Source organism: Phycodurus eques, chromosome 6 (genome assembly GCF_024500275.1).
Source record: "Phycodurus eques isolate BA_2022a chromosome 6, UOR_Pequ_1.1, whole genome shotgun sequence".
Taxonomy (NCBI): Eukaryota; Metazoa; Chordata; class Actinopteri; order Syngnathiformes; family Syngnathidae; genus Phycodurus; species Phycodurus eques.
Genome location: NC_084530.1, coordinates 13,731,328 through 13,757,239, shown reverse-complemented (window position 1 = coordinate 13,757,239; position 25,912 = coordinate 13,731,328). Strand labels below are relative to the sequence as shown.

General features: G+C 40.7%; 1 protein-coding gene across 1 annotated transcript; it reads right to left on the bottom strand.

Moving 5' to 3' along the window:
- Window positions 1-778: 778 nt before the first annotated feature.
- aspscr1 (ASPSCR1 tether for SLC2A4, UBX domain containing) lies at window positions 779-24,971 on the bottom strand. The gene is given in 19 exon segments (XM_061680530.1): window positions 779-2,280; window positions 3,635-3,825; window positions 10,106-10,175; window positions 10,271-10,322; window positions 13,082-13,134; window positions 13,957-14,019; window positions 14,245-14,312; window positions 14,390-14,473; window positions 16,706-16,845; window positions 16,932-16,991; window positions 17,391-17,801; window positions 17,803-17,953; window positions 18,053-18,126; window positions 18,218-18,269; window positions 21,430-21,530; window positions 23,641-23,755; window positions 24,110-24,165; window positions 24,368-24,502; window positions 24,953-24,971. Coding segments are annotated over 18 exon segments (1,842 nt in total). The 5' UTR covers window positions 24,458-24,502; window positions 24,953-24,971; the 3' UTR covers window positions 779-2,269.
- Between the last annotated feature and the right edge of the window lie 941 nt (window positions 24,972-25,912).

Here is a 25,912-nt window from a genome sequence, read left to right as displayed (position 1 = left end):
TCTGAAGTTAATGTTGAAAGCTTTACCGTCCTTGCTGTCTTTATGAAGGTCAATCTCCCAATGGGCATTGTCGTCATGAAGGGTCAGGCCCAGTTTTCTCCGCTGACATTTCCAATCTTCACGAGGCCTTGTGATCAGTGCATGTGGAATAAAGAATGTCTGCAATCCGCTTTCATTTTTGCTTACATATACAGTAGTCAGAGCCTTCCAGGTCACTTAATTGTGGCAGAAAGTTCTTCTGTGTGATGACAGCCAAAGAAAACAGTCATTAGTCAACAGCAAAACGTAACTCTCCTGTGACTGCACTGTGAGTAACTGCTCTCAAATGTTAACGCTCATCTTCCTCCTCCTCACACGCTTGCTGCCTTCCAGCATGTCCTGTGTGGATGGTATGCTGGGGCTCAGGCGAACCAGAATGGAAGTTATTTAGGGTTGGAACGGGTCACGGCCTAATGAGTGTGAGGGGTGTATATGTGGGTTAGCCACGTACAGAGACACATGAGAGGGCCTATTAAATGATAGATGACTGAAACCTGAAAGAACTTCATCAAATAAACAATTGATATTTCATAATGAATCACTGACAGAATATAAAGTGAGCAGATTCACTCAGTTTTTAAAATGTTTGATTCTGTACTGTCATTACTTTGTATGACCAGTTTGTCGCAGTAAAAAAAAAAAAAAAAGTAAAACACCTGTTCTGCTTTTACTGCTATCATCTCAGGCAGGTAGACAAACTGACAAGGCTTTTTTTTTTTTTTTTTTAAATGAGGGCAGGACCATATGTAGTCGTACAATAGGGAAACTGTGGTATATATTCAAACCATGTGCACAATCAGAGATTAGTCCAAATGTCACTTTGATGAACGGTTTCTGAAGAAGTGCTTGTTCTAACCTCCTTGTCGAAACCATTCTCGCATCTGATGAGCACTTTGCATTGTGATGTCTGTCCTCAGCTCTGTTTCCACCTGCAGGTGTCCTATAGAGTGTAGTCCCACATTTACCCATGACTGCAGCTTTAAAACGTCTGTAAATTTATATGTACCCCACCAAAATCATGTTTGAAAGAAAACACACACACACACACACACACACACAAAAAGGTAACAGCAACTTTGAATTTTTCATTCAAATAACAGTGCTACTGCAACTGGCAATGACAATCCTACAAATTGTTTGAAACAAACAAACAAACAAAAAAAAGTCTAAAATTGCTACCCAGGAAAAAACCTTGATACCAACAGTGTGCAACAAAGTGCGATGGATGTTTCTTTGAGTAACTAGGAAGAGCCTGTGGTCTTAGCAGTGACTTCTGACAGGTGTAAAACTCAAGGCCCGCTGGACAGATCCGGCACTCCACATCGTTTTATGTGGCCCAAGAAACCCTGCCACAATTTTACCTCATCTTCTGTTCAAAACTAGCTATAAAAATGATAACCAAATGCAAGGAGGATTATGTAATATGAAAGGGTGGTTAATAGGGTTCCCACATGGAACATAGGTAATTACACATGCCAAGTATACAAACAAACAGTGAACCTCAGATCCTGGCTACCAGATGTCAAAGCTCGAGCAGTACAATTGCAACTTTAAGCAGCTTTTATCCAGCCTCTGCCTGGCTCTTCTGATGGAGATGAGGAAAGATGTTATAGCTTTGCCCTGTTCTTATTGTGTTGCACTTGTCTGCATTGTTCATTTCCTAAATATAAGAAACGATTGATTTAATTCTAGACATTCAATCTAGAGATTATACATTTATGTTGTTTCCCCGTCAGTGCAGCTATAACTACAACGTGGCCCACCACCCATGCCTTACATCCTAAAAGTCAATCACAGAAACAATTGTCATGACAGTAAATTAAATGTATGCCTATGCTTAATGGCAGTGTGTGGTAGAAAACAACAACCAGTTTGCCAACAAAAGTCCAATAAAATGTAGTCATAAAAAAAAAAAAAAAAAATCAGTATTCAACACAATATATCACATATTGTTCAAACAGCATTTTTTTTAATTATTGAACTATTCTTAAGTTGTGTTGAATAAAAGACATCCAGAAGTCTTTCTTCACACAGATCAACCAGACTGAAATTACATCTGTCTTCTCTTCAAATATTAATTCTTCACTCCGCCATTCATTACCTCACACAGTTCAAAGTGAGAGGCATCTTTCAAGTTGAATTTAAGTGCGCAGCAGTCACAAAGCTGAGGTCGAAGTGCAAGGCATTGAGTGTCAGACATCTGGCTTGGTTGCACTTCTCACCGTCAGTCTTATTTCTTACCTGTACGGAACATAGATAATCAAAATGACAACAATAATTTGTTTTATACAAAAGAAATTGAGAAATCCCATTACAGTATTCCCCTGCATATTCGGGATCTACTACTAATCTATCCTCTGTTATTAGCTGAAAAACTCATCAAAGCCATGTCTAATATAAAAAAAGTATTGCTTTTGTCCCAACATGTGGGATCTTGGTAGCAAGGAACTACACTATATTGCCAAAAGTGTTCACTGACCTGCCTTGAGTCACATGATTTTAAGTGTTTAGCCATTCTAAATCCATATGTTTTAATATATTGGTCTACCCTTTGCAGCTACAACAGCTTCAACTCTTGTGGAAAGGCTTTCAACAAGGTTTAGAAGTGATCTTATGTGAATCTTTTTCCCATTCTTTCAGAAGCATATTTGTGAGGTCCCACGCTGATGTTAGATGAGTAGGCCTGGCTCACTGTCCACTCAAAATCAACCCAAAGGTGTTCTATGGGGTTGAGGGCAGGTCTCTGTGCAGGCCAGTCAAGTTCATCCTTCACCAAATTCTTTCCTCCATGTCTTTATGGACCTTGCTTTGTGCACTGGTGCACAGACATGTTGGAACAGGAAGGGGTAATCCCCAAACTGTTTGACTGTCCAAAATCTCTTGGTATGCTGAAGCATTCAAAGTTCCTTTCACTGGAGCTCAGGGGCTAATATTTTGGAGATCTCCAACTTTCTGGGAAAAGTTTGGAGATGGCCCCTTCTTGTTCCAACATGACTGCATGAGTGCACAAATCAAGGTTCATAAAGACACAGATGAGAGAGTTTGATGTGGATGAACTTGACTGGCCTGCACAATCCTGACCTCATCCCTATAGAACACTTTTGGATGAATTAGAGTGGAGACTGAGCGCCAGGCCTTTCCGTCCAACATCAGTGTGTAACCTCACAAATGCGCTTCTGGAAAAATTTTAAAAAATGATTAACCTTATCATGAATAGTTGCTTACCAATATATAGTAACATGAAAAAGTATTTGCTCCCTTCTCATATTAATGTTTTTTTTCAGTTTCCCCACTTTGTTTAAGATAATGGAACTAAAGTAAATAGACAAAGATAACCCATAAAATGCCGTTTTTAAATTATTTTATTTATTAAGGCAAAATATTCAAAGCTACCTGGCCCTGTGAGAAAAAGTAATAGTCCCTCTTGTTAAGTCATGAATTAACTGTGGCCAATCACATTTTTGGGAGCTTTAAGTTCAAGCTATCAAAGCATGCAGAACATCTAGTCAGCATAGTGTCTGGGATCAAATGTCAAAATTCTAAGCAACGTGTGTATGTGCGTGTATGTGTTTCCTCTGTAGAGCTCCATCCTTACCTGGAAGCTTGAGCCACTTGGGCACCTTGCCTACATCAGATCTGCTGGGCTTCGCAGTCTGGGTGTTTGTTGACGGTTGGTTTTGATTGTCCTGTGTGGATGCACAGGTGTCAGCAGTTGGCTCCGGAGGAGGAAGCGGTTCTTCAGTGTCTGAGGAACTGGGAGAATGTTTTGTTGACTGGAGTATGCAGCTGGGATGCCGGAGGTAGGTTGGAGATGAGGGACAAGTAAGGGGTGAGAGAGAAAAAAAAAAAAAAAGGTTGACAAGGAAAATCCTAATGTTGTACTTTTGTTTTCTAGAGTAAACAGCTGCTAGGAGGGAAATAGACGACATAGTAGGTGTCCTGTACATCCCTCGCCTATTCTTTTCTGGGACACTGAAGAATGAAGAATGTAGTCATTGTACAGCTTGTATAACAGTGTAGATTTACTGTCCCATCCAGCCATTAGTGTCTAAACCACTGGCATCAAAAGAGAGTACACCCCAAAATGTCCAAATTGAGTCCAAATTGTGTTGTGTATTGTATTGAATTATTTTGAGGGGACAGTGAATTTACAGTTATACAAGCTGGCGTTGTGCGTGTCATTTAGGGATGTCCCAATCCTATCACGTGTTCGGAAATTGGGGTTGATCACGTGATTTTCAGCTGATCGAGATCGGGTGAAAAACATCGCTTTTATTCATTCTCTGACATTTTAAATGTCACAAAGTGAAAAAAGAATCCAAAGGTACACATAGCTTGCCAAATGGAACAGTAATAGCTTTACTTTATATTACACAATGTAACTTTTCTGGGTGGGGTGGCGGGGATTGAGTACATGTATAAGCGTCTGTGAAAGAGACTGTGTGTGTGTGTGTGCATGCGCAAGAAACACACCGACTCAGTGTGCCTTGATTCTATTAGCCCATTGCACCACGTTCGTTAAAAATATGGAGACGCCACACACACCGCCCACTCTCAGCATAAGCTAAAAGACACTGCATTTCTAAATAAATTTGCAAAGCCAAATATAAAGCCGCCTCACTGAATGGCGTCGTCAACGAGTCGAGACAATGTCAGGCAGGTTATAACAATTGTGACACATTCAAACAACGTCACTTCAAATAAAAGATTAACAAGTGTGAATTATTTTTTAACAAGCAAGTTTGTGGTCACAAATCAAGTGTTGCTTGTAGATGAGCATAGTCACGCAAGTGATGTATGCCATCAACTCTGTAGCTGCATGGACGGTCGTAGCCTTAAAGCTCTAATTCCCAACTATATTTTGTAAAAAAAAAAAAAGTAATTTTCACCGTCACTACAAGAGTAGATGACAGAATGCTGATTCATCCCATCAGTTTCTGACACATCTTGCTATATTTTTCAAATTTCTTTTTTGTGACTATCCTATACATTCCCACGCTGGATCATATGGTGGCCATCTAAAATGACGCAGCAGAAACGATGTATTTTACCTACGAATGGATAGGCCCATAAATGGACAGCGAGCAGGTTGACTGAGTCATAGAGAAAGGAGAAAGCATGCAGGGTTGGAAGGAGGAGGAGGCCGGACAAGCATTTAGCCTACGTCTTATTGAAGCGACGGAGGCTTTGTTGTAATGCTGAATTCCAGCGTAAGGGGGCGCCAGAAATCGCAGATTATAGCTTTAAAACACACGCTAAGATAATTAATAACAATGTACATGTATTGTTTACCATGCAGTCAGAGCAATCCCCCATACTATATTAAAGTTTAAATGCCATTCCACTAAATTGGTGCCATTTATATCCCCAAGGAAATGTAGAAATGCACCATACAATTACTTTAAAATATTATTAAGCATCATGCACACTGGTCTGTAATTTGCTTAGTGTTAACATTCTATTATCATAAATGTCACGTGGCTATATTTCATGTATTTGCTCATATGGTAAAACCCACTCCTGTTTTTAAAATATTTACATTTCTTTTATTTATGGGATGCACACTTTTTTAATGCATTGTCAGATCGGGACTCTGCATCGGCAAATCCTTAAAACCAAAGACTCTGATGCAAAAAATGTGATTGGGACATCCCTAGTATCGTTTGTTCAGTGTTGTCCCATGAAAAGCAATCAAATATTTACAAATATGGGGGGGGGGGGGTACCCACTTTTGTGAGGTACCGTTTGGGTGTGCAACAAGTGATGAACTTGTCAAGGAAGTGAGAGAACAAGTGGGAGTCTGTGTCAGGAAATGAACTCTCTTTAAAAGGGCCGCAAAATGCTTTTGTGTCTGTGTGAGCAGAAGAACTGAGGATACATGGGGATAAAAGAGATTCCACTGATGACATGTTTGTGACAGGAAAACAGGCTGCCTGCCATGATATGCAAGCATATAAACACTTTCACATGCAACACATGTAAAACACGCACTGTGGAACTTCTCAGGTAAAAAACAACACATTCTGGGATGATATTTGAGCTCTGATTTGTTTGGGCGGCACGGTGACCGACTGGTTAGAGCGTCACAGTTCTGAGGACCGGGGTTCAATCCCCGGCCCCGCCTGTGTGGAGTTTGCATGTTCTACCCGTGCCAGCGTGGGTTTTCTCCGGGCACTCCGGTTTCCTCCCATAACCCAGACATGCGTGGTAGGTTAATTGACAACTCTAAATTGCCCGTAGGTGTGAATGTGAGTGTGAATGGTTATTTGTTTGAATGTGCCCTGCGATTGGCTGGCAACCAGTTCAGGGTGTACCCTGCCTCCTGCCCGATGATAGCTGGGATAGGCTCCAGCACGCCCGCGACCCTACTGAGGAGAAGCGGCTCAGAAAATGGATGGATGGATGATTTGCTTGGATTTTGAAACATTTTCCCCAATGGAAAGGTTACATTTTAACATTCAAATTTCATAACAAAGGCAGATTTTACAAAGAGGCTGGAGTCTGTTTTGTCTGCTGATGTAGAAAAATCACTTTTGAATTGCTAGTATGTAAATATTTGTGTCTCTGGTGTGCCTGAAATTACGCAACCAAGTAAATTTGACCTGCCTATGTCAGAAAATCTATTCACACTCTTAACTAATTTTAATAATACTGCCGGTATACTTTCTCCACCCATGACTTGGTAGCGACCTAGGCAAAGAGCTGCTATTTTCTTATTTTGCGAGCCGCGTCTGGACTGCACAAAACCATTATCCCTCAAAGCCAAAAGCTACACAGAGCTGCGATGTTGTTGGAAGCACAGATTAGCGTTAGCTAACAGGTTTATCAAAGTTAGCTCATGTTAACCGTCAGATAAACCCATTATAACGTTATATGGTAGAAATCACTAGCATAGCCCCCACAGCCAAAAAGAGCTCAATGAACTTTTACCCATGTGCCAACCTAAACAAAGAATCACAAAGTGACATAAAACTACACTTTACACCAATCTGATCGGCTGATCGGCTTTGTCATAATTCGCAGATCCGATCAATGCTCCGCAAAAGACATTTACTCCGCGGTGCCATCGTGTACAGTATATTTGAATCCAAAAGCTAGTTTATTTTTAGCCTTGTCACATGTCTTTTGATGTAGTACTGTAAATATCTTACAACCAATAAAGTTATCTTTTTTAAAAAACATGTCGGCGGTGTGGGACAGACAAGATGTCATGCCTGGATCAAACTACAAGACAAATTTGTTTTTTCACAATTGCGCTATGCCAGACTACTGCAATAAAATGTATTCCGATACCATCGCATCCCGTCTTTACGATCACGGGGCTTTATCTTGTCCCACTGTCTGATTTTTAAAGAATTTATTAGCAAATTATTGTGGAAAATAAGTATTTGGTCACCTACGAACAAGCAAGATTTCTAGCTCTCACAGACCTGTAACTTCTTCTTTAAGAGGCTCTTCTTTCCTCCACTCGTTACCTGAATTAATGGCACCTGTTTGAACTCATCAGTATTAAAAACACCTGTCCACAACCTCAAACAGTCACGCTCCAAACTCCAGTATGGCCAACACCAAAGAACTCTCAAAGGACACCAGAGACAAAATTGTAGACATGCACCAGGCTTGGAAGACTGAATCTGCAATAGGTAAAGAGCTTGGTGTGAAGAAATCAACTGTGGGAACAATTATTAGAAAATGGAAGACAAACAAGATCACTGATAATCTCCCTCGATCTGGCGCGCCACGCAAGATCTCACCCCGTGGGGTCAAAATGATTACATTTTGACTCAATATGAGTCATAAAAACCTCATTTTTAGCTAATCTATGGTTGAAAACTTAATGGAGGTTACGTGCATATATTACAATTATATATAATAATATATTTAAAAAATAGAATTAGCCTACTCACTCTTCAGAAAAGTAAACCAGAAGGGTGACTTGACGTACCCAACTTCAAACATTACTTCGCTAGCCAAATACAGAACCTCATTAAGTGGTTACATCCAATGTTGAACAACAATTGCGGCTGGATCTAGAACAGAAAAACTGCAATAGCACCAAACCTTCAGACCTCCCATTTAGCAGCACAAGTCTAAAACTATATATATATATTTTTTAAGAATCCGATTATTCCAGCCACTTTATCATCTTGGGGCAGAAATCTAGACACCACACAATCTCAATCAGCACCATATCATGTCCGCCCCAATCTAGCATAATCCCGATTTTGAGACGAACCAATTACCCCTTTAACGAATTTTAGCAATCGTTAAAAAAAACAATATTGTTAAACTGGAAAGATAAACGAGACACCAACAACAACCAATGTCAAAATCTTGTCATAGAGTGTATAGCACGAGAAAATATCTCTGCTAAACGTAATAACCAAATGGTGAGTAAGAAAAAGGGGTGACCTTTCATAAAAATGGTGAACCTTGGCTGCCCCCGTTTTCTCTGGGGTCTTTCGGCCAGTCGAGCCGGAGTCTAGCCTCATACTCAGACATACTCTCCATTTTTCTTTAGTTCCACCATACATATTTCATACATCGGGCTTTCATCAAAAAGTTAAACTTTCATAGATTATAGATTCAAGGCCCCCAATGTAAACAAGTTCAAGTATCTTTGTGTTTATTTTTACATAATGTGGGGTTCCAGCTCATAAGACCCACGAAATCAGCAATTAAAAAATTAATATTGTGAAAAAAAACCAAAAAAAAACGATAAAGTTTAAAGGTTGACGGGACTGTAGGTAACCTTCCTGGATGTGACCTCAAAAGGGAAATTGATGACTAATTGAAGAGACGCGTTGCACGAATGTTAACCAAGGAGCACAGAACACCCTGCAAAGAAATTAAAGATAAACTCCAAGGTCAAGGTACATCAGTGTCAAATCCCACCATTCATTGTTGTTTGAACCAAAGTGGACTACACGGGAGACTACCAAGGAGGACACCACTCTTGAAAATACAATGAAATCTCAAGACTATCAAGGCCTTCTGGAGAGAAATGTGCTGTCTAGTGTCAGAAAACTTGGTCTTAGTTGCAGGTCATGGGTCTTACAACAGGATATCCCTCCATTCTCTGTACCCCTTAACCTCACTAGGATTGCGGGTGTGCTGGAGCCTATCACAGCTAGCCAGCCAATCGAAAAAGGCATATATAAACAAACTATTCACACTCACATTCACACCTACGTCCAATTTAGTCTTCAATGAACCGACTATGCAGGTTATTGGAATGTAGGAGGAAACCAGAGTACCCGGAGAAAACCCTCGTCAGCGGGATAATGACCCAAAATATACAGCTAAAAATACCCAAGACTGGCAAAGAGCAAAACATTGGATCCTGATCTAAATAATATTGAACATCTGAGGAAGGAGAAAAACATGCCATCTGGAGAAGGCATCCCTCAAACCTGACACAACTAGAGCAGTTTGCTCATGAAGAGTAGGCTAAAACACATGCTGAGAGGTGCAGAAGTCTCATTGAACGTTACAAAAATCGTTTGACTGCAGCGATTGCCTCAAAAGGTTCTTCAACAAAATATTACACGTACCATCATTTTTGTTCAGGCCGGTTTCATTTGTTTGTTTTTAAAAATGATTCTCATGAACCACAGTTCAAAAGCAATGTCTGATTTTCATTGTTTAATAAAAGTACTTTTGTCAGTTTCAAGTTATAGTATTTCAGTGACCAGTTTCTTTTGCATTAACAGAAGGGTACCAAATAACTTTGACCAATTGTGTAGATGCAGTTAATTTTTTTCCTCTTGCTGAACTGAAACTGAGCTCTTCTGTGATACTCAGGTGTCGTGCGTAATGCTGATAACTCTTGTGATGTCATGAATGACGCTGTCTCAAAAAGAAAGCCAAAGATAAAACAAAATGCTCAGTTTTGTTGCCTGCTAAATTGAGGTCTTGCAAGAAGTAATGAATGGTGGTTAAATTGTTTGTGACTTCAGAGAGATCCCACTACAAAAAAAAAAAAAAAAAAAACTATTTATACGAACTCAAGGACTTTCCAATTTAGTGGTTCCAGTGAATAAACCACACACATGTATCTACGTACCTTGCAATGGATTCATTTGCTTGCAAAGCCGAGACAGAAGATTTGAGAAGTTCCCTCTTTAAGTAGAATTCTGTTGACACACACAAATAGACACAAGTTAAAGATAACATTCAACACTGGATTCTACTTTAAATGGTCATAAAATAAAATGAAACCAATAGAAACCTGTCTTCACGTCTGAGCCGAGGTACACCAGAGCACCAGGAAACAGGTTGGCCTGGTGACAAGTCATTAAGACAGGTAACATTACAGAATGGTTGGCACGTGGGTTAATTATAGCAAAAAAATGCACACAAAAAAGTACTCGATTGTTTATTTTCTTGGTAATCTCACACTTTTAAGTGTTGTGCTTTGAAGCAGACCACGAAATGAGCCTCAGTCATATTGGTTGGCACGACACGTGTCTCGTGATGCTTTAATGGTTGTAATTGTTATAATGGTCCAGAGACAGGCTGGTATTATCCACCATACAACTAAACAGTAGAAACAGGCACACGTCACATTTGACACAAGTGAATAACCCCTGTTCCAGAGGTTACTGTACCTTTTTTCAGACCGTAATCTCAAACATGTACAATAAAACAACTACCTGCTAAATTTACAGTCGCCTCCTAAAGTATTGGAACGGCAAGGTCAATTCCTTTGTTTTTGTTGTACACTGAAGACATTTGGGTTTCAGAAAGTTCAGAATTCCATCTTTTATTTCATAGTATTAACATCTAGATGTGTTGAACAACGCAGTACAGAGCACCTTTTGTTTGAAGTACTGGGACAGACATTATTAAATTAACTTCAAGTGAATAACATATAATATTTGGTGACATAACCCTTACTGGCAATAAGGCTGCAACCAATTGACTTCACTAGACTGTTGCATTATTCATTTGAAATGCTTTTCCAGGCCTTTACTGGAGGCTCTTTCAGTTCTTGTTTGTTTCTCGGGGTTTCTCCCTTCAGTCTCCTCTTCAAGAAGTAAAATGAATGGTCTAATGGGTTAAGGTGCAGTGATTGACTTGGCCAGACCATCCACGTTTTCCCCCTGATGAAGTCCTTTGTTGTGTTGTCAGTGTGCTTTGGGTCATTGTCTTGTTGCATGATGAAGCTTCTCTCGATTAATTTGGATTCATTTTTCTATAAATTGCCAGACAAAATGAGTTTGTAGAATACAGAATTCATTCTGCTGCTACCATCATGAGTTCCATTATCAGTAAAGACTAGTGAGCCCATTCCAGAAGCAGCCATGCAAGCCCAAGCCATGACATTACCTCCACCACACTTCACAGATGAGATTGATTGAGATCCATCACTTTGGCAGAAGTTAATCTTGGTCTCATCAGTCCATAAAACTTTGTTCCTAAACTTCTGTGGCTCATCTCTGTACTTCTTTGCAAAATCCAATCTGGGCTTGGGATTCTTTTTGCTGACGAGTGGTTTGCATCTTGTGGTATGGGCTCCATATTTCTTCTCTCGAAGTCTTCTTCTTATTGTGATACCTTCACCCCTGCCCTGTGGAGGATGACAGTGATGTCACTGACTGTTGTCTTTGGGTGTTTCTTCACAGTTCTCACAATGTTTCTGTCATCAACTGCTGTTGATACCCTTGGCCGACCTGTTCGATGTCTGTTGCACAGTACACCAGTAGTTTCTTTCTTTGTCAGGAAATTAAAAAGTGTTGTATTGGCTATGCCCAATCTTTGTGCAATAGCTCTGATCAATTTTCCTTCTTTTCTCAGCTTCAAAATGGTTTGCTTTTCTCCCATAGACAGCTCTCTGGTCTCCATGTTTCCTTAACAGCAAATGCTTTTTTCACAGGTGAAACCCAAAGCCAAAATCAAGCACTATCTAATGTTTAAGCAATTAATCTAAAAGGTAACACCTGAGCAACTAGAAACACCAATCATTAGGGTTGGGCATCATTTGCATTTCAGCAATTCCGGTCCCAATTGTGGCTCCTCATTTCGATTCCGGTTCAAAACGATTTTCTATTCTGATTCTTTTAGGGGGGTTGGGTCAAAAAAGTTTGCATGGTTTAAATAACGGGTGTCTAAATTATGAACATCCATTTTCTTAGCAGCCCCCAGTATAGACTCACTCATATTCTGACGTATGGACAATTTAGAATACAAACCTGACATGAATGATTTTGCAATGTGTCAGAAGCCCGGAGTACCAGGAGAAACCCACGCAAGCATGGCGAGACTATGCAAACTCCACACAGGAAGGCTGGAGCTGAGATTTAAATCTTGAACCTTAGAACTGTGCAGCTGACGAGCTGCCCCGCAATGATATCAAATGAAGTCCATCCAATAAGCGCTGCTGTTAACTGGTTGTATATTAGACATGTCGCTGGAGTAACATTTCAATTAAAAACCTGTATGTGTGCCATTCATGTTACTTTGAAAATGACCGGGCATCTGACATTACTGCCGTCCTCTGGCAGGAGCGCCTCCAATCCATCCATCTACACTGTACTCTCTAGGCCACGCCATTTAACACTGCCATTGACGGCTTTAGAAGTCAAATATCCATGTTAACTGGGAAGGCTGGCAGTGAATGAGTTAAAGGCAAGACACGCCAACATACTTAAGAGAGAGAATGTGTGCGTGTGTGTGTGCGTCACGTTTGGCCTAATTACACTTCATAGATTTCAATCAGTACTTTCCTTCACTTCAGTATGAGAATGGCTCTGCGTGTTGCTCTCCGTGTGTGCATGTGTTTATGTATGTGCACGGTTGCATTGCTCAAAGTGAGGCCTGTAATAACCGCATGTGCCACTCAGGGTAAAATCCAACTCCTGCTGGGGTCAAGGACAGGGGTGAGGGGAAACATGGGAGTACAAGTAGGAGCAAGAGGTCTTTGAAGAGTCAATCAGCATGTGTGTATTGATGGTGATTGTCCAGTTCTCTTTGTTTAGATCTAATCCTTGTATTAAAATAGTTGCACTTGCAGAACTATCAACCATGTGATGCCTCTTACCTCGAAAAGTGTGACAGCAGGATCATCCAGAATTTTTTTCGGGGGAGTGAAAACTGAAAAGAAATTGAAAGCAAATGAAGTTGTTGGACATAGCTAAAATGTAGTGTTCTTTACACGTTTATACTTATTTTAATCCATCCATCCATTTTCTGAACCGCTTCTCCTCACTAGAGTCGCGGGCGTGCTCGAGCCTATCCCAGCTATCATCGGGCAGGAGGCTGGGTACACCCTGAACTGGTTGCCAGCCAATCGCAGGGCACATACAAACAAACAAACATTCGCACTCACAGTCACACCTACGGGCAATTTAGAGTCTCCAATTAATGCATGTTTTTGGGATGTGGGAGGAAACAATTAATATTATTTGGTGAGCCAGACGTCACAGTGTGTGAATGATTGTGATCTGAGTGCAAATCAAAATGACAGCTGCTTCTGTGTTTGTTGTATCGGTTATAATTTTAGACAAGCGAACAAGTTAAGAAGGTAACACAAACATATGCCCCGTCCACTGACAACAGTACAATACTGACAATTGCGCTATCGTTTTTGGAATACTATCATACAAAAGCATTTGGGAACATGTTTTCACTGATACTTTCAGTGCTTTGGTTAGGATGTACAGTTTAATTAGTTATCACCTGATTGTCAGGTAAATCGGCACTTACTTACTTAGTGAGCGAACACTGTTTGATACTTTTGGATTGACTGGATTAACCAAACACATTTGATCATTAACGAAGTCAGTCTACTAAAGTAGACCATTATATCCAACATGCTCTAACGATAAACTAACTGGTAGAGATGGTGGTTTCAAAATAAATTTACAAAAAGGATATGGGGGGTGTGGGGGAAGCATCTAACTTCAAGGCACTTACAGAGGTAGAAACTGAGGTTTGGATCCTCCAAGTGGCTCCTTACAAAATTTGTTAAAGCCCCAACTAGAAAAAAAATAAAAAAATACAAATCAGAATATGCTTCTCTGATTTGTTGTTGCTGTTGGGAAGAACTGGTTCACAGTCATAGCCCTGTCTCGTTCTTAACATCTCTGGTGTGGCTTCAGTCATTACCGTGGCAAGGAAGTCACAAATAGCTTTAACATTGCAGCCATACCTGCAGCTTACCAGCCGACGTGAACGACTTCAAGCGCACGGGCGCACACAAACCTGTCTCGAGGGGCCTGAAGAAACCCTGTAGAACGTGTCGATCTGGAAACTGGAATCCTCAGCACAACCTGGAGAAACAGCACAAGCGGACATATTACAATCGTATGCGTCTCAAAACAGAAATCTACATGTAGCGTGTGTACACACTTTGGGGTATCTGTCCATCTTCTCCTTCATCTGTGTTTCTCGTAGAGTTTTAGTCATTAGTGGTGTCTCCTCCAACAATTTCCTGACAGAAAAAAATGGATAAAGAGCAATGAAGTTATGAGTGGCGTAAAAAAAAAAAAAAAACAGAGGGTTGATTCCAACTTTGGACAGAGAGAGCAGAGCACAGAGAAAGGTAACGTATGAACGTGTGCGTGTTAGTGGTCGAGATGAATTTCCGTGGTCTGCTTAACATCACCTTTGGTACCTGCATTCATTTCCATTGTAGTAGTAAATAATTAGGGTGCCAGACAAAGATAAAAAAGGATGTATGAGGCCTCGTGTTTGGTTGTTGGCTGAAAAATAAAAGTCTACATAAAGCATGCTTGGTAACCCAAAGGTACATTTTGAAGCCTTTGCAGTGTCTTATGAACGAGAACAGCTTTTGACAGCCCACACAATGTTGTTGGCCACATTCATAAAAAACATCTGCAGTTTCTCTCATTATTTTAATTTGCAATTAAAAAGGTATAACAAACAACAATGAAGTGTTACTGGAACCGATTACCAGTACAGGATAAATGTAATGTAACACTATATTACACACTATTACTGTAATATAATAATCATACGATATTATACATATACTTTTTGTGCACATAGTGCTATATTCTCCTGTTCGCGTGCAAGTCTTTTTTTACATGCCAAGGCTTGCACACTTCAGCTCTATGTGTATTCTGTACAGACCTCTGACACACCAACTACATGTAAGCAATGAATAAGTGCACAAACACAAAAGAGACGTGATTAATTGAATTCTGAGGCTGGCTGTAAATCATGGAGCACAGAGTTTTCCTGAGACTTTTGAATGTCATCGAAATCCATTACACAAATATAGCACACTTTACACATGAAAATACCTTACATAGTGGTTGTATCATCAGGCAGAAGAGATGAACACACAGTGCTAACACGGTAACACTTTGAAGGAGAGCATGCTTTTTTTATTCAGTAGGAAATAAATGCAATAATACTACAAGACAACTGTGCTTAATGCATGTTGGAGATCCATTGACTAAAAAGGGCTGGATCAGCGGTGCCAAACCTTTGCACCACAGACCGAGGAAGTCACTTTATTGAGTAGACATGTTGACGGACGGCATAGAAGAAAATAAAACAAATTATTAAATATAAAAGTTACCATTGCACCACTACAATGTATATAGTTGTCGTAATAGTGGGAACCCTACACTTTATATAAAAAAAATAAATTAAAAAAATTACAAAAATAAAAAAAAAATAAACTCCAAAGGTTTGTCTTTAAGTGGCCGGCAACCATGTTTGTTTAAATTATATTTAAGATGTATTTAGCCAGTAAAATCTCATTGGGATTAAAAGTATCTTTTATAAGTGTCTCCTGGTCAAAATGATGTTTAACCTTTAAGGGGCGCCGGACTTACTACAGCCTCTGGAGTGTGTAAAAGGAAAACTGCTGAAGTCCGACGGAGAATGCGCGGAAAGCCAGCTTTGACAGGGAACATCCTGCTTTAAGGGTTGCGCCACCCGAAGTGTGTATCTGGCTAGAGAGCACGTAAATGATTTAAGGGAACGGGAGAATCTGTGCAGCCAGAAAAGCGCACAGCTGCACCTTTTCCCCTCTTATGCACATGGGAGAATATAGTCCATAAAGTATACAACAAAGTAATGTAATCAACTGAATAGAAATATGCACTTTTCGTCAAGGCTGTCAAACAGTAAAAGTCAAACATTTTAAACTGGGAACATCTTATTTCATCTCTAGGTTTACAGCATTAAAACATCATATTGACAAAGGCAGATAGAAATGAGTAATCTCTGATTTATGTTTCTACCAATGTTTAAACTATTGATAAAGTCAAATCTCAGAAAATGTCAAAACAATGTATTATTAATTCACATTGTATTCTGCATCAATTGTATTCTCATTAATGCTATAGATACCTGATTTTGACCTGCAGGCATCAATCAGATTCTGTTTGGCAATTCTTTTTTCTTTTATTAGAAGTCATCAGCACACTATTTCTGTGTAGATGCGATCTAAAATGTGTTTGACAGATGTAACGATAAAAGGTATTCTAATTGGTCATTTTGCAGTGGACAGGACAAAGTTGAATGTGGACACTGACAAGTCAAAATCCTCATCAAGTGAAGTGGTTTACAATTTGACAGTTGCTGTGAGGGTATTTACGGTTGGTGTATCAACAATGTACCCAGATAACAACTAACTGATTGTAAGATTGATATTCTGTCTCACTGATTATCGCTTTCATCCACTAACCTCTCACTCTTTAACTGGGCAAAACGCTTGCGTACATCATCCATGGTCACTTCAAAGAACTCATCTGGCAGCTCCACGTCATCTTTAGAGCCATGTGACATGCGCTCCAGGTGGTAGATAAGAGGCTCTCTTTCCACTGGCTGCAGCAAGAGAGAGTGAAAGCCAAGATGAAGACGTGACAAATTCCCAACAAGTTTCATCTAAAGATTACAAGTGAAGTCTTTACCTCCAAGAACTTTACAGCTCCATCCATAATCTCCTCTGACGTTTTGGCAGTGGGTTGATGCTGCAGAAAAAGAATTTCTGATTAGAAAATGTCTATTCGAGGCAAAATTAATTATATAAAAAAAGTGTGAGCTAAGTATGTAAAAGGTGATTTAGCAAGATTTTTGGACAGTAAAAGAATCTATATCTTCCCAGCTTTTCCGTTTTTGGAGTTGCTATTTTTGGTGTAGGTTTTTATGGATGGATGCCGTTTCTGACTTAACCCATTTCTATTTATCCTAGCTTGCGACAGGCATGTAGTTTAGCTGGTTTGCAAGCAATAGACTAATTAAGCTTACAGACCAAACCACAGAGCTCATAACAAAAAAAACTCAAAAGTTGGGACACTCATAAGTAAAAGGTACCACTGTATATACAACAACGAAAAGTAATAACAGATCCATTTTCACACATCATGTACCTTGGTGGCAGAATTGTGGGAAGGCTTGGCTTTCTTGGCTTTGGGGGATTCTATGGCAGACATTGACAGTGATGAAGACGATAAAGACGAGGAGAGTGTGCGTCCAACTGCACTTTCTCCAGGACCGCCGAGGCGCTGTCCCCCTCCAGAAAAAGGAATGAATGGCACCACAGGATCAGAAGATGATGATGATGATGATGATTGGGAGTTCAGCCCTGATGGCCCTGCTTCCTCACCACAAGTTTCTGGCATTTCTCTTACTACAGGAAGAGCCTTGGATAGAACTGTATCCTGGATTTTTTGAACACCTTCCTGTTGAACAGGAAGTGTACTAGTGGAAGAAACAGGAGTGAGAACGGGTACAGTTTCTCTTAACTGAGCAGGGTTAGAGTTTTTAGCAGTCTCGTGTGAGCACTGAGATTTCAGAACGTGAAGGAATAGGATCAAGCTGAGAAGCTGAGCTTTTGGGGCATTCATTGACAGCAGGGGGAACTGGCACAAGAGTAACTTCAGTTGTGTCCATACAATCTTCTCCTGGTGCTTTTTCCCTTTTCAGCAAAAACCTGTCAAGAGCAAAGTATAAACACAACAGAATTAAATGACTTACTGAGATTGATGGTTATGAATCTGAAATCACAGGTAAACCTCAATGGCCAGTTTACCTAACAATAGCACTTCCACCAGTAAGGCCTAAAGACTTCAGAGTGGCCTTTTTGAGGGCCTCTTCGCCACACACCTACACACAAACACACACATGCTCTAACAGCTGGATGTCACACAAAATACTTCTGCTGTCTTTACATATAAATGTACTGTACATTCCATACCTCATCTCTCATGTAAACACACACAGGAGTGGACCCAGACAGCTCTGACAAGCTGGAGAAAGGGGAAATAATTGAGGCAGGGTTAATTGAAATGCCTTACTTTCATATGTCACGGATTTGCTCGAGGTTTCTTCCAAAGAGGGAATATTTCCTTGCCTCAGGCCCCTAGCACTTGCTCTCGTCAGTTAGTCATTTAATAAGTGAGGAGTGTGGTAGATCTGCTCCGTGTGTAAAGTGCACTGAAACAACTTCTGTTGTGATTTGGTAATAAAATTGAATCAAACCAAACAAAGTGGTGACTCAGTCTCAGGGGTTCAGTGGAGGAGAAGGAACATGCAATGCGTGCTTGCGTGTCTGACTGTAAAAGCCTTTTCACACTGCATTTAGCAGGGCGCAGCGCAGCGTCGACGAACCAATACATTATGTGCTGCGTGATGACGGAACACATGTTCCGTCGAGGAGCAATGTGTGCATTTACTCTCGCAGTAATGCGCCTCGAGTTCAGACAGGTGTCGCAGTGGCATCAGATGGCGCATCTAGTAGGAGAGGGGTTGCTGAAGTGATTTCTGCCCAACAGGTGGGAAAAGCATCCATCCTACTTCAACCACTTCAAAAAATTGGCAAGCTTGCATCGGTATCCTAGCTAACAATCCTTTGAGGATTGTAGGATGGAGCAATGTGTCTATTTAAATGACTTGTTCATTTACTGTATATGCAGTCCATACAGAAAGTATTCAGACCCCCTTAAATTTTTCCCTCTTTGTTATATATTGCAGCCATTTGCTAAAATAATTTAAATTCATTTTCCCCCTAATGTACACATAGCACCCCATATTGACAGAAAAAAGCGGAATTGTTGAATTTTTTGCAGATTTATTAAAAAAGAAAAACTGAAATATCACACAGCCATAAATATTCAGACCCTTTGCACAGTATTTACTCAAAGCACCCTTTTGAGCTAATACAGCCATTTGTCTTTTTGGGAATGATGCAACAAGTTTTTCACACCTGGATTTTGGGATCCTCTGCCATTCCTCCTTGCAGATCCTCTCCAGTTCTGTCAGGTTGGATGGTGAACGTTGGTGGATAGCCAGTTTTCAGGTCTCTTCAGAGATGGTCATTTGGGTTTAAGGCAGGGCTCTGGCTGGGCCATTCAGGAATAGTCACGGAGTTGTTTTGAAGCCCCTCCTTCGTGATTTTAGCTGTGTGCTTAGGGTCATTGTCTTGTTGGAAGGTGAACCTTCGGCCCAGTCTGAGGTCCTGAGCATTCTGGAGAAGGTTTTTGTCCAGGATATCCCTGTACTTGGCCGCATTCATCTTTCCTTGTATTGCAACCAGTTGTCCTGTCCCTGCAGCTGGAGAAACACCCCCACAGCATGATGCTGCCACTACCATGCTTCACTGTTGTATTGGACAGGTGATGAGCAGTGCCTGGTTTTCTCCACACTTACCGCTTAGTCTCCACACTTACCGCGTAGAATTAAGGCCAAAGAGTTCCATCTTGGTTTCATCAGACCAGAGAATCTTATTTCTCACCATCTTGGAGTCCTTCAGGTTTTTTTTTAGCAAACTCCATGCGGGCTTTCATGAGTCTTGCACTGTGGAGAGGCTTCTGTTGGCCCACTCTGCCATAAAGCCCCGACTGATGGAGGGCTGCAGTGATGGTTGGACTTTCTCGAACTTTCTTCCATTTGCATCTCTGGAGCTCAGCCACAGTGATCTTTGGGTTTGTCTTTACCTCTCTCACCAAGGTTTTTCTCCCCCGATTGCTCAGGTAGGCCAGACGGCCAGCTCTAGGAAGGGTTCTGGTTTCCCCAAACGTCTTCCATTTAAGGATTATGGAGGCCACTGTGCTCTTAGGAACCTTAAGTGCAGCCGAATTTTTTTTTTAACCTTGGCCAGATATGTGCCTTGCCACAATTCTGTCTCTGAGTTCTTCAGGCATTTCCTTTGACCTCATGATTCTCATTTGTTCTCACATCCGCTGTGAGCTGTAAGGTCTTATACAGACAGGTGTGTGGCTTTCCTAATCAAGTCCAATCAGTATAATCAAACACAGCTCGACTCCAATGAAGGTGTAAAACCATCTCAAGGATGATCAGAAGAAATGGACAGCACCCAAAAGGGTCTGAATACTTGTGATATTTCAGTTTTTTGTTTTTTTAATAAATCTGCAAAAATCTCAACAACTCTGTTTTTTTCTGTCAATATGGGGTGCTGTGTGTACATTAATGAGGGGGGAAAATGAACTTAAATTATTTTAGCAAATGGCTGCAATATAACAAAGAGTGACAAAATTTAAGGGGGTCTGAATACTATCCGTACCCACTGTACTTGTGCATTGTATACTGAGTATATTCAAAAGTATTCTCTAGTCAGGTCATGTATTCTAATCAGTCAGGTCAAACCAACATTACAACATGACAGAAATAATGGGTGCTAACTTACTGTAATTAAGTTACTTTATTGTAATTCACACACACACGGAAACTTTAGAGCATGATTCAACAGAACGCCCTCATATTTTCGTACAATTGTTAGTGCTAGCACTAGCTTGCTAGGCTACATAATGTTTTGTTGCCTGCTTGCGAGCCGTATCGTATTAAAAGTACATGAACATACCTCAAGCAATCCTTGAATGAAAGTCCTCTCCTGAGCATCGGTGACCACCACCACACGTTTTTTCCCCATTTTGTTCTTATAATACGTGCGGTGCGATCCATTGTTGTCGTTGTCACCACAGTAACGAGTGTATCCGGTCGCGTTTGAGTTGACAAGATAAAGCCCAGTGATCGTAAAAGACGAGATGTGGTGGTATCGGTGGTAGATTTTATTGCAGTAGTCTGACATAGTGCAATCGTGAAAGACCAAATTTGTCTTAGTCTGATCCAGGCATTACGGGTTGTGTGTCCCACACCGCTGCCATGTTTTTGTTTTTTAAATAACTTTTAGCGGTCAGATATTTACAGTACTACGTCATAAGACACGCGGCAAGGCTAAAACTATGGCGGTCAGATATTTACAGGACTACGACAAAAGACCTGTGGGCTTCAGTACCTTCAACAAGGTTAAGAACTACTGTACTGGACACAGTGAGGTCAAGCAGAGTGATTTTTGTAAAGTTTAGGACTGAAAATAAAAAACAACAACAACAAAATCATACTTCATCTTTCAAAGGCAGAGGGCACACATTAAACCAGCCCAACACATACCTGATCTGTGGAAAATGTGTCAGCAGTTCCCAAAGACTCTGCCCACAAGAAAAGGAACCCTGAAGACGAGAGCCGTCCTCCATCTGCAGCGCAATCCGCACCTGAGAAATGAGTAAACCCACATATTTACTTCGTTTTCCATTTAAATAAAACAATATTGTAGTGTATGTGTGTGTGTCTCACACACACACACACACACACACACACACACACACACACACACACCTGGTACAGTGCTAGTGGAAAAAAAAAAAATGCTCGCTCAAAAAGCAAGCTGTGCCAAAAGATTTCAAATAAGCACAAGAATCAGAACATGAAACCTCAATTAAAATACAGAATGGTAAATGGGCTGCACTTATATAGCGCTTTATCTACACCTTCACAGTGCCCAAAGTGCTTTACAAACCCCTCACATTCCCCCACTCACACACACACATTCATACACCAATGGGTGACTGCTGACTGTGCTACATGTACTTTGGGCATCTGCGGATGGGGGTTGTTTCATCCGTGCCCTCAGTGTAAACACAGCCATATTGGATATGTCACTTGAAATTTACATGGATATTAAAAGCCCACCTCTCCCGGCAAAACCATAAATCTAGCCATCGAAACCCATTAAAAAAAAACACAGACGTGTAAAATATCATGGGTGTCATGTCCCATGATAGAAAGATAAAACAACAACAAACGAATAACATTTACTATTTGTAAACAATTAAGAAATACATTTTTAAATATATAGCTTTGATTTGTGTGGAGTTTGCATGTTCTGTGTGGAGTTTGCATGATCTGTGTGGAGTTTGCATGTTCTCCCCGTGCCTGCGTTGGTTTTCTCCGGTTTCCTCCCAGATCCCCAAAAAAAAAAACCATGCATGGTAGGTTAATTGAAGTCTCTAAATTGCCCCGAGGTGTGAATGTGAGTGTGAATGGTTGTTTGTTTATGTGTGCCCTGTGATTGGCTGGTAACCAGTTCAGGGTGTACCCCGCATCCTGCCCGTTGATAGCTGGGATAGGCTCCAGCACTCCTGCGACCCTTGTGAGGATAAGCGGCTCAGAAAATGGATGGATGGATGATTCAATATGAACGAAGTTGGACTGACAAGCTCTCATTAGGCCGTATTCTCCCATGTGCATAAAAAGAAAAGGCTTTTCTGGTTGCACAGATTCTCCCATCGACTCAAGTCTACCAGATACACACTGTGGGTGGCGCAACCCGAGAATGTGGCTGTTCCCTGTCAAATCTGGCCAGCGACTTGAGTACTTTTCCTCTAACACGCTTGAGAGGTGTTTGCAAGTCAAGCATCCGGAAGGTGCACCACCATATCAATGGGTCCTTAACCAGCGTGGCCGCCGCCACACAGATAAACTGAACAAAACATTTTATTGAGTTGAGCATAGAGGAGCTGTGAGTTGGCTATTTAGCAGTGATATTTATTGGCGTATTATATCGACACTCGCTGACTTTTTTTGCTGTTTTTTTATGATGCTCACCTACAACTGCACGGAGCAATTCTGCTTCAAACATCTTCTGGCCGGCATTAAAAGACAAACCTTTGGAGTTTTATTTTGTTTTTTTACAGAAAAAAAGATCACAACAAGATCAGATGGGGTCCTTGTAGAGAAACAAGCATAGGGATCCAGTGTTCTGCGAATTACAACTAGACTCAATGTAATGCTCAGTTGTATATTTAATTATCTGGTTTTTTGTTGTTTGTTTGGTTCTATGCTGGTCTGTCAAAATATGTCTGTCAAAACCAGTCTGTGGCACAAAAAAGGTTGAGGATTGCTGATATCGAGTGGGAAGGCACGCCCCCTTTTTTTCATTTTGTAGACCTCCAAACGCACAGTCATATGTGCAGTATTCTGATTACATTTCTTTTATTGGATTACTTTCAAACAGAATAAAAAAACAAAAAAACTTTTTTTTTTTTAATTTAAAAAAACAAAAAACAAAAAAAATATGTTCTCCTTCAAAGCTTAAGTGTAGCCAGAGCGGTCCACACGTTCCAACTGGCTGACTACACACTGCATCCGCTGGTCGAAGGCCTTTTCAAATTTAAAATGCACTGTCTTTTTCATGGATTTCAAGGACATTCACAGGTTCAGGAAAACAATGGATGAAATGTGACAAGTCCAGGCGGATAAAAAAGGACTGATGTGCAAATGGAGGAATATGGCCCATAGTGCCCACATAGTCTTGTAACTTACCTGACAATCAGATGCGGTCTGTGTCCTTGTACTAGGCACCACTTCTAGCTTAGCGTTGTTGGGCAGGTTGGCAAATCTCCACTGCAGCGTCAGGTCAAGAACAGTCCTCTGAAACCTATCAAAAAAGGTCATTGGTGTCCATAGAATTTCGTTTTAAAAGCATAATCACCAATTAACTAAATGTACATTATGGGCAAGTCAAAATGCTACTTGTGATGTGACCTAACTGTGAATGGGAATATTAGATTTGTCGGCATCAACCGGGAAGACCACATAAATGTGCAGAGAAATATACAGTGGATCATCAAACCCCCTGAGTGACAACTAAATGAAGACTGGTTTTTTTTTGTGTGTGTGTTTTTTAAACATTTTACGCTTCTAGATCGTATACCTACATTAAAACATTAACTTTGAGTCACTGCTCAATTCTAAACCTCAATAAGTAACTTATTTCCACTTACTTACTTACTTCAAACCGTGATTGTCGGGGTTGAATCCGTGCTTCTTGCAGACCTCCTCAAGCACCTACACGAAAGACAATTAAAATGTTAACAGGCATAACATTACGTTATGCGACGAAAACAATACCCAGGAACACAGTCTGATCTGTCACTGGCTAGCTACAGTTAGCCAAACAAGCTAACTAAGAACAAAATAGTTATTTCTAATCCTGAAAAAAAAACCGCCCCAAACAGAAAAGGCGAACTGTTGTTTAAACGTATATTACCTGTAATAACGTTGTGTTTGGGGACACTTTAACGGTCTGTCGTCTTCCATTTGGAGTTAGGACCGTCACGGCTGAACCACTGGCTGCCATTGTGTCTTTTGACGTCACAGTGTTTCTTTGAACAACCTTTATTGACTAAAATGTAAATACAGAGATTTCTGTCCCAGAAATAAATGGTTATTATTGCCACTTATAACGCCTGGTCTGAACTGGCGATGACGAAAAACATGAAAACTATTAAAATATGCTGCTTCAATCGCTTGAAGGACTTCAAATAACGTCAGAGTCGAATACAGTTGGATTAAACTCGCGGCCCGCGAGCCACTTCCGGCCCATGGAGCAATTTCGTCTAACCTGCGGGATCATTTTGAAATCAGCATGACGTTGGCCCGCACAACGGCATCAGTCAAACTTGTGCACGTTATTCCGTGAGCAGTGTCTTCTTATTGGCATGAAGTAAAGAGTACTCAGCGTCGGGGGTGTGGGGTTAGACAGTCGGCCAATCAGGTACCAGGTTCAAAGGAGCCACATGGCTACTTATGCACCGCTCGTGCATTTTAAGTACTAGTAACTGGTACTACTCACTGGGGAAGCTCTGCTTGTTGACGCCTCGCCGAAGAACTCGTGGTTGTGCCAACGCGAATCTGACTGAGAAAAGTGAAAGTGAAAGTGAATGGCGAACGACGAAAAGAACGCCGACGGACCTCTTATTTGATCGGAGCCAATGACGTCTACAGGCGTACTTTTCAGATTCTTACGGGATGAGTTTTCATTCACGTTAGTATTCATTCGAAGTTTGACAACGATGGAAATTACTCCCGAGTGTTACAGCGCAAATCTGACTGCAAAAAGTGGAAAATCACACGTTTATAGGATTCAGAAACAATAGAAAATGACATGGACGTGATTCGCTATTATCCTTGTTTTCTGTCAAGTTTGAAGTAAAAATGGTCAGCTCTACAGATTGCTCATGTTTTGGTTCTGAATGTGGAGATGAGATTGCACTGCTGCTCAGTGCAGGGGCGGATCTATTCTAGTGAGATACAGGGCCGCGGGCCATTCCAAAATGTTAAACTCCTCAATTTATCCCATTTAACAGAAAGCTGTGACGTAGGAGTTTTTCCTGAATAACTATAACATAGCAGTTTTCAAAAATAACAAAAACAATATATAACTGGAGGACCCATGATCTTCACCTCAAACCACGTTTTCTTACACTGGGTAAGACACTTTGCTCAAAAATCTCTTCATAATTTTCTTATTTCATGATACATGTCGTACAGTCAAGGCCTCCAGCACCAGATTTAAAAAAGCAGCCCCACAGCATTATGGATCCTCCACCAGACTTGACTGTTGGCAGGGTATTCTTTTCCTTAAAGGCTTCATTACGCCGTCTGTGAACATACTTCTTGTGTGCCTTGCTAAAAAAGCTATTTTTTTTGTTTCATCCATCAATAAAATAGTTTATCATTTGCTCTTCTGTATCAAACACAAGTTCTCTATAGAAAAGTGTCGCTTCGCTTCATTTTCTTCAGGAGATATTCC